This window comes from Cucurbita pepo, chromosome LG15 (genome assembly GCF_002806865.2).
Source record: "Cucurbita pepo subsp. pepo cultivar mu-cu-16 chromosome LG15, ASM280686v2, whole genome shotgun sequence".
Taxonomy (NCBI): domain Eukaryota; kingdom Viridiplantae; phylum Streptophyta; class Magnoliopsida; order Cucurbitales; family Cucurbitaceae; genus Cucurbita; species Cucurbita pepo.
Window position 1 is genome coordinate 5,003,449 of NC_036652.1, and position 9,139 is coordinate 5,012,587.

The 9,139-nt window shown below is 35.5% G+C and overlaps 2 protein-coding genes and 1 non-coding gene across 3 annotated transcripts in view; all 3 read left to right on the forward strand.

Annotated features, from left to right (window-relative positions):
• The window catches only part of LOC111811939 (magnesium-dependent phosphatase 1-like), a 2,863-nt gene extending 2,069 nt beyond the window's left edge, over positions 1-794 (forward strand). Inside the window, exons 3-4 of the mRNA XM_023699013.1 lie at positions 161-277; positions 358-794. Coding sequence (XP_023554781.1) covers positions 161-277; positions 358-528 — 288 coding nt within the window. The 3' untranslated portion in view covers positions 529-794. The remainder of the gene's footprint in view (positions 1-160; positions 278-357) is intronic.
• Positions 795-2,504: 1,710 nt separating this feature from the next.
• LOC111811333 (beta-ureidopropionase) lies at positions 2,505-7,371 on the forward strand. The gene is made up of 6 exons (XM_023698121.1): positions 2,505-2,843; positions 3,920-4,027; positions 5,073-5,261; positions 5,362-5,589; positions 5,657-5,881; positions 6,730-7,371. Exons 1-6 carry the CDS (start codon positions 2,706-2,708, stop codon positions 7,093-7,095), a joined length of 1,254 nt encoding a protein of 417 aa, XP_023553889.1. The 5' UTR covers positions 2,505-2,705; the 3' UTR covers positions 7,096-7,371.
• Positions 7,372-8,843: 1,472 nt separating this feature from the next.
• On the forward strand, positions 8,844-8,915 carry TRNAM-CAU. Its single transcript has one exon. It is a non-coding gene; the product is annotated as a tRNA-Met (tRNA).
• Positions 8,916-9,139: the final 224 nt, after the last annotated feature.

The window sequence follows — 9,139 nt, forward strand, 5'->3', positions numbered from 1 at the left end:
TAGGCCGTTCCAATGTACTTTATTTCTTCCAGCAACTTTCTCATATTCTTATCAAGGGTCTGATGAGCATTTCTGGCCATTATTATCTTAAATAATCAGCTTACAGCAAGAAATCTTTGCTTATGAACTCTATCCTGTTTTTCATGATGAACATTTCCAGGAGATTTTTGCTAGTTGGACACACAAAACAGATCATTTCCAGAGAATTCATTCGAGTACCGGCGTACCTTTCCCGTCTATGCTATTTTTTGACGACGAGGATCGGAATATCGTAACGGTAAAACTCATACTAAACAGTTAAATGATATCATATCTATGCATTTCTATCTTAACAAAGTTTTGTGATGGCAACAACAGGTTTCAAAAATGGGAGTCACAAGTATTCTGGTTGACAATGGAGTTAATCTTGAGGCACTGAGGCAGGGCCTTACAACTTACGCCCACAATGTGAATAAAATTGAGGACAACAAGAAGAAATGGACAAACTACACGCAAAACTCAACTTCAGAGGACGGGGTAAAAGAATGACACGGTTTATTTATAGCTTATCCAATGGTTATATATAATAAAACTATATATGATAAATGACATATAAAGTCGTATGCTGATTAAATTATATATAGTAGATAGTTATACCGTAGATAGTTATATCTAATAAATCTATATATCGTAAACTGAACTATATATATTCCTTAGGTAGTACTTTGAGAATGTATTTTCTGTGTTCTATGTATTGTCTCCTACCGTACTTATTAGGAGTTATCAATATAAACCTTTAGCCTATACTCCTTGCATTTTCTCTTTCTTGTTTCTTGTGTTCATCTAGATCTAATATATACAAATGAACAGTTTCTAGTCCAAAAGGATAACATCTAACTATCATTTACACGGGCTCTTGGAGGCCACTGCCCACAAGGATGTATTGAGCCTAATATCTTTCTGAGAACATCCCCAACCCGACCAACCCCTCTAAAAATCCTACTAGTTCTTTCAAGTTAAACAGGCCACATGATCGCAAAAACCAAAAGAAAAGTATGCCAAAGAGAACTATATATGCTAACGATGGACTTGAACCGTTACAGTAGAAGTCAACATCATTTTTGAAGAACGACTCTCACTGTGATTCAAACCGTTGACTATTCCATACAAAGTGAAAATTTTAACCCTTATTTGAGAGAGGAGAACAAAGGGGCTTGTGGAGATGGAGAAGCATAAAGACAACGTTAAAGGTTGGGGGAAGATTGTTGTAGCTGATGTCACAACCAAAATGTTATCATATTCATTTGTGGTAGCAGAAGCGGAAGTAAGATCAATTACACTCACATTCCTACAAACAAAAATTGAACAAAGAGACATAATGATTTACGTAGTTCGGAGAGAATAAATTTTCCTACATCCACGAGTAGTAGCTCATCACTATAAACAAAGTGTTTATAAGTGTATCTCTCACACTCCATACTACAAAAAAGTCTCTCGTACAAAGTCCATCCCAATTGTCTCTAGGCAAATATAAAATGACAATGACTCCACCCTTCATAACCATGTCAGACAAACCTTTATATAGACATAACAATACTAATAATTCTGAATCAAAACAATATTAATGCTCATACATGAATCATCTGATTCATAACAATACTAAAGGGTTATTATTGAAATTTATAATTTTTGGAGTAAATTAAAAAAATTAAATAAGTTGAGCGTAAAAATTGTAATACTTAAATTAAATTTTACTCGATAAAATTAAAAAAAAAAAATTAAAATGGCAAATATATATATATATTGAAAATTATTATTATTATCCATAAAATTTAAATGCCGGAACAGATTGAATGAGAGAGACCATGTCTGTTTCTTTTTTTTTTTTCCCTAAATTAAATAAAATTTAATAAATAGACACGTGGCGAGTTGAGATAGGTACAAATATTTAGATAGTTTCATTCTGTCTTGTTTAATGTTTTTTTTTTCTATATAATCAAAATTTGAGGAATTATTTCGTAAATTGGATTAAATTGGGTTCTAATATTGTTTAGATTAACTCAACTCAATGGTTAATTCGTAAAAAATTATTTATTTATTTTTAAATATTTAATTCAGATTTACCATTCAATTAATATATATTTTGAAAAATTATCTATTAAATATTTAAAAATCATTTTTAAAAGTGGTTGAAAAATAAATTTAATGTTGAAATTTGAGTTTTATATTTATTTAATCCAAAATTTTCAAAAGTATTTATGAACTAGGTTTCTAAATTTATTTGACCTTTTTAAAAAATTGATTAATATATTAAATATAATTTTAAATTATTAAAGACTAAATTTATAATTTTAAGATTCATAAATGAAATATTGACACGTAAGTTTTGTTGAAGTTTATTAAATAAATTATATTAATTCTCATGCAAAAAAGATATTAGGTGGATATATTTTAAAAATAAAATTAAATAATACAAAGAAAATAATATTTTAATCATTAATTAATGTATTTGTTTTTGGATTATACCAGAATTTGGAATATTTTTCGTAGGCTGGCGGATTGGTGATGGCGATACAGCTCAATCGTATGCTAGAATTGCTCCGCTGGTTTTACAATGATTTGTCGGATAAACCACAATTCATATAATCAATCATCATCGAGTTGTGTGTTGAATTTGATCACGCCTTCATCTCGCTCCAATTCATCGAGACCAAGAAGGGAGAGCAATGGAGAAGATCTCAAACACTGACGCTGTAAACGGAGAGCTTAACGATGGAAAAGACGCTACTAACGATGCCTCGGTCTGTGGTTACGACTCGCTTCATCAACTCCTTGCCGCAAATCTCAAACCTCAGATATTCCAGGTCGTTTTTCTCTTCTTTTTTGATCGATTTTCTTTGTGTGGATAGAGTTCACTGAAATATTAGCGATGACGGAAAATTGTTGATGATCTGTTTACGATTCGATTGTTTTTGCTCATTTTTTTCGAGTTCTGTTTGATTTCGTACTTTTAGGCGGTTGATTCTGTGAATCTGGAAATCTTTTCCTACTTTATTTGAGAGATGCTTGATTTTTTGGATGTATTAGGTTTTATCAGCTGATTAAACATTTTGATTCCGAAATTTAGTTGTTAACTGTTGATACTCTGTTTTGGCTAGAGGTTTGAAAATGACCGTGTGAACTCTAACCAAAGGATTACGGATTGCTGAGGAGACTTTGTTTTGTTGAAAAGAATTAATCGTAGTCGATTAGCAGTGCTGATATAATATATGTAGTGTATGTACATGCTGTTAGACGAACACGACTCTCCATAATGATAAGATATTGTCCACTTTGAGCATAAGCTCTCATGGCTTTGCTTTGGGCTTCCTCAAAAAGCCTCAAACCAATGGAGAGTGTATTGTTTGATTATAAACCCCATGACCATTCCCTAAATTAACCAATGTGGGACACTTTCATCCAACACCTCCCCTTGAACAAAGTACGCCTCCCCTTAATCGAGGCTCGACTCCTTTGGAGTCTTAGTCTTTTTTTTTACTGCCTTCGAGGAGGCTTGACTCCTTTTTTTTTTTGGAGTCCTTTGTTCGACATTCGAGGATTTGTCAATCTATTGGCATGACTAAGTTTAGGGCATGACTCTGATACTATGTTAGACGAACACGACTCTCCACAATGATATGATAATGTCCACTTTGAGCATAAGCTCTCATGGCTTTGCTTTGGGCTTCCCCAAAAGGCCTCAAACCAATGGAGAGTGTATTCTTTGATTATAAATCCATGACCATTCCCTAAATTAACCAACGTGGGATACTTTCATCCAACACATGCGACTTCTGAATTGATATAGATCTTTGTTTTGTTAGCATGCTTGTGGTATTTCTTTCTTTGCTTTGATCATTTGAAAATTCGACCAACTTCAAAATTGTGTTGCTAATCCCAGGAAGTTAGCCGGTTGCTATTAGGGCTTAACTGTGGAAAGCCGCTTCAAACTGTTCCTCTTGCAGAGCCTGTGAAGAGTCTTTCTCTAAAGCATGATTTTGACCTCCAGGTAGTAACTTTGTAGGAGTCGTTTCTTAAGTTTCTTTGGTAACTTTGATTATATATTACAGTTAATATTTGTGCTTGCTTTAGTAAGAACTTGATTTGGTTCCAGAGATCTGTTTTTCCAGAAACAATTAGCAATCTCTACCTTTTATTTTGTTGTTTAAACATGATATTGTCATATTGGTTTGTTAAATCACCACTAACAATCGTAAGTAGATGAATTATGAAAAATTTAATCTTATATTCCCCTCACTTGTGAACTTGGAATTCGCCGAAGGTCGAACAAGTGGATACCGATATAAATCGGGAAGAAAATAAAATTATAGAGGTTTGAACACATGACCTCTTGTTCTGGTACTGTAAAGTTATTGATGAATATGAAAAACTAGGTTGATGGATTATGGTAAATTAATTCTTATATCGAAAAACAAAGATGTAGTTCTTAATTTGTATTCATATTCTTCCTAGAGAATCGAGTTCAATATGGGTCGTGTAGTCTTTATATAACTCACATTCATTGCTCTCTTGCCCTCTCTTTTACAAATACAAAAAGAGGAAAGATCAAAATAATTCAAAAGTATGATAGAAAGTCAGACCTCTTTATGGTCATCCTAACATATCAATTATCCAACAACGGGGAGATGATGCCCGTAACCGCTGCGGCCTCTGACCCTCCATCCCGTCTCATCTTTCTTTGGCTATACTTGTATGTAGCGAGCCATGTTAGCTTCACATGAGAGTCTTTAGAAAAAGGTTAAAAAGGCACTCATCACTCGGCCCCTTTCCTATTCTGCTTTGCCGCCTATTAAGAGAATAGGTCCCGTTGAAGTGGCCCGCCTTTATTCTATCTCTAATAGATTTTGATAACATTTGAAAGCCTCTCTGCAAAATAATTACTGTGACCTACTGGTCTATGTCATAGAAATTTTTATATTCACCATGCAACATTTATGTGATGAAAGGAGCTTGTGGCCCTTTTTTTAAAAAAAATAAATTTCTATGGCATTTTTATTGATGTTTCTATCTATTGTTCTCTTAAATCATTCCAGGCTTTCCGCTTTATTGCTGACAAGGAATCAGTGAGAGTACCTCGAATAGTAAGGGTGGGTCTTATCCAAAATTCTATTGCTCTTCCAACAACTGCCCCCTTTTCAGACCAAAAGAGAGCTATTCTTGAGAAAGTAAAGCCAATTATTGATGCAGCAGGTGCTTCTGGAGTCAACATACTATGCTTGCAAGTAGGTTACCCTGGCCAGCTATCTTCCTGTGTATTTCTACTTATATCTCTTTTTGGGGTTTTTTTTTTTTTTTTTAATATTCATAGACATACATATGTAGGAAGCATGGACGATGCCATTTGCTTTTTGTACCCGTGAGAAGCGGTGGTGTGAATTTGCAGAGCCAATTGATGGGGAATCGACAAGGTTTCTTCAAGATCTTGCATTAAAATACAACATGGTCATTGTAAGTTCCATTCTTGAGAGAGATGTTAGTCATGGAGAAACTTTGTGGAATACTGCTGTTGTTATTGGAAATCATGGAAACATAATTGGCAAGCATCGCAAGGTAACAGTCATTTTGAGTTAATTTTCATGTCACACTTTCTTGGCTGTTGTTTAATGAAGTGTTGCAGAACCATATACCAAGAGTTGGCGACTTTAATGAGAGCACGTACTACATGGAAGGAAACACCGGGCATCCCGTGTTCGAGACAGCCTATGGTAAAATTGGGATAAATATATGTTATGGGAGGCACCACCCTTTAAACTGGTTAGCTTTCGGCTTAAATGGAGCTGAGATAGTTTTCAACCCTTCTGCAACTGTTGGTGAACTCAGTGAACCAATGTGGCCTATTGAGGTTAGTCTTTAACTTGTTCTTATCCATATCTTGTTTGGTCCAGGTAATCATTTCACTTTTAAGTTATACCCAAAAGTCAAACAAGGAAAATGAATGCAGATAATTGTTCCGTTTCCTTTGATTGAGAACTACTAATCACAATGATGCTTCAACTTTGTGTTAACATTTTTTTCGCCTTTTGGCTTAGATGCTTCAACTTTGTATTGACGTCTTTTCGTCTTTGGCTTAGATGCTTCAACTTTGTGTTAACGTTTTTTCACCTTTGGCTTAGATGCTTTAACTTTGTGTTAACATTTTTTCGTCTTTGGCTTAGATGCTTTAACTTTGTGTTAACACAAATTGCACAACAACAAACACTCGATCTAGATGAACACAAAGAATAGGAGAGAGAAAATGTAGAGATTGGTTAGAAGTTTATTTTCTACCGAGAGTATGCAAGAAAAAATATTAATTAGAGGTTTATATTGATGACTTCAAATATATACCGTAAGAGAAAAAACAGAGAATATAGAAAGTATATATTCAAAGTAGATTTTCAAATCACTCCCTAATGGAGTATATATATATAAGTTTATTATATATAGCTTTACCAGACATGGTCATCTACTATAAGTAACTATTTATCCTAGCTCTATCAACGTAGGTTTTTACTATACATAGTTATTTACTATATATGATGTGAGTAAGCAGTAAATAACGTACAAGCAACAACGTTTCACTATGATTGTTGTTTGAGCAGCCTTTTACTATTCAATTTCTACCAACTTCTATAGAAAACTCATGTCCTTCATCTGCACTGCAATCTATTACCGTTAAATAATGTTGAATGGAATATTCTATGTTTGCAGGCCCGAAATGCTGCAATAGCAAATAGTTATTTTGTTGGATCGATCAATCGTGTAGGGACCGAGACGTTCCCGAACCCTTTCACTTCGGGGGACGGTAAACCGCAGCATACAGATTTTGGTCACTTCTACGGGTCCAGCCATTTCTCAGCGCCAGATGCATCTTGCACTCCCTCACTCTCCCGTTCCCGAGATGGTTTATTAATCTCAGACATGGATCTTAACTTGTGTAGGCAGCTGAAAGACAAATGGGGATTCCGAATGACTGCTCGGTACGAGATGTATGCCGAAACGCTTGCTCGGTATCTAAAGCCCGAGTTTGAGCCTCAAGTCATCTCTGATCCTTTGTTGCACAAGAAGGCTTCTTGAAGGAAGTATGATCACTTGGAAAGACTGGAAAAGAAGCCTATATGTAAGGTCTCAACAAGTAAGCTCACTTTCCCTTATGTTTGTAAGCTTTTCTCATAATTTACATGTTTATGTAAGCTTTGAACATGTGACTCTTTGTTCTAAGCAAGCAAATGTCGCCTTGCAAAGTGTAGTTTAGATATACACAATCAAGCAGCGGAGTGATAAGAACTTTCAATGAATTTAGTATAATAATTAAGGTGATTCCCAATAAAAAAATCAATATCATATGACCACGTATTAGCTTATTTGCACTGATCTCATCTTTTACGGAATCGATCCCCTTTTGACCGTATAAGAATATGTAGCATGGCACCTTTCGCTCATCCATTCCGCCCGTGCAGATGCGGCATTGCTCTTCAAGCTTAAAAGCGCTCTCGGAATTAAGCACCTTTCTATTTCCCAGTAAAACAATGTGTCCATGGGAAAAAAGCTCGAGTAAAGAAGATTCTTTCTTGTTCACTGTACTGATAAGATTTTTTTTTATCGATATAGAACACTCATGTCGATAAAAGGATTTGAGTAAATCCACATCAGTCTCTTCCCAACAATTCATTCTCAAAATCCATATGTCCAATCCTAATACCTATATTAGGTGTGGATCGTGATGTAGATATGTTCATATTGGTGACGTTATTGTTGGTGTAATCAAGAAAGTTGATCGCTATGATCATGGTAGCAGCAGTGAAGTAGGCACGGGTATCAACGTCTAATATTTCATTATAGTTCTATGATTCAGAGTATCATTTCCTATTTGATCCCTTTGTTTTCAATGGCTAAAGTGCATGCGAAAAATTGAGTTACAGTCGATATTTATTCGATATTGTTGTGAGGAATGTTTAAATTTGATGATTCCAACACGTACGATTGAATTGACAGCTACTACTAAAAAATGATTGCTCAACACATATATCAATTGAATTCAAGCATTGAAAATCAAACTTACTCGCACGAATCTCCTTTAGGCCTTGATTGCTCCACTTAAACCTTTAGAATCTAGTAAAACTTAAGAACAATGATTATCAATGAAAACTTATTCAATTAGCAAATGCCAAAATTTCTAAACTTTCGTTAGTTGATAGACGTTTTGGTTTAATCCTAATAGAGTCTCACGTCACGGATCGCTATTATTGCATAGATGTATAATTCTTATAGTTCATCAAATCCTATGAGAAATGCTTTAAAGAACTCTTGAACCAGCTCAATGAAAGCGAGAAACACTAAATCGGACCGTAATAGGATAAAAACCCCTTGAACCGGAGGAAAATTCGTTGGAACAGATCTAAGTATGTTGAACCAGTCGAAAATTGCCTTGAACCGACCCAAAATCGGGCCAAAACGTACTCACAATCGGATTGGACTGTTGCAAACCGGTCGAGAATCACCCTTAATCCAACCGAAAGCACGTTGAACCGGGTTGAAGATATGCTGAACCAGCATTGAAACTCGTTGAACCGACGGCGAAGACCCACCAAGAGGATAGCTTCGGCGCAAACTTCGTCTCTGTCAGAGCCGTTGTGAGATTTTATAAATATTTATAAAACTAACGGAAAAGATTTCATCAATCAGAGTGGCACAGCGGAAGCGTGGTGGGCCCATAACCCACAGGTCCCAGGATCGAAACCTGACTCTGATAAGAGTGGCTTCCGTTTATTTTTTTTTCTTCCTTTTTCTCTCGCTCATTTATATTATTAAATTCCTTTCCAACAATCAGAGTGGCGCAGCGGAAGCGTGGTGGGCCCATAACCCACAGGTCCCAGGATCGAAACCTGGCTCTGATAAGAGTGGCTTTCGTTTATTTTTTTTTCTTCCTTTTTCTCTCGCTCATTTATATTATTAAATTCCTTTCCAACAATCAGAGTGGCGCAGCGGAAGCGTGGTGGGCCCATAACCCACAGGTCCCAGGATCGNTTTTTTTTTTTTTTTTGGTCCAAACCCAGAGGTCCCGGGATCCTATGAGACCTGAAAATATAGTTTTTGATGAAATGAGTCAACAAATTTGAAG

What these genes read in the sequence shown, in the direction of transcription:
- LOC111811333 (XM_023698121.1), top strand. Translation starts at nt 2,706, where the DNA reads ATGGAGAAGATCTCAAACACTGACGCTGTAAACGGAGAGCTTAACGAT. An exon ending in TCAAACCTCAGATATTCCAG is followed by an intron (nt 2,844 to 3,919) that starts GTCGTTTTTCTC and finishes TGCTAATCCCAG; the next exon opens with GAAGTTAGCCGGTTGCTATT. An exon ending in TAATTGGCAAGCATCGCAAG is followed by an intron (nt 5,590 to 5,656) that starts GTAACAGTCATT and finishes GAAGTGTTGCAG; the next exon opens with AACCATATACCAAGAGTTGG.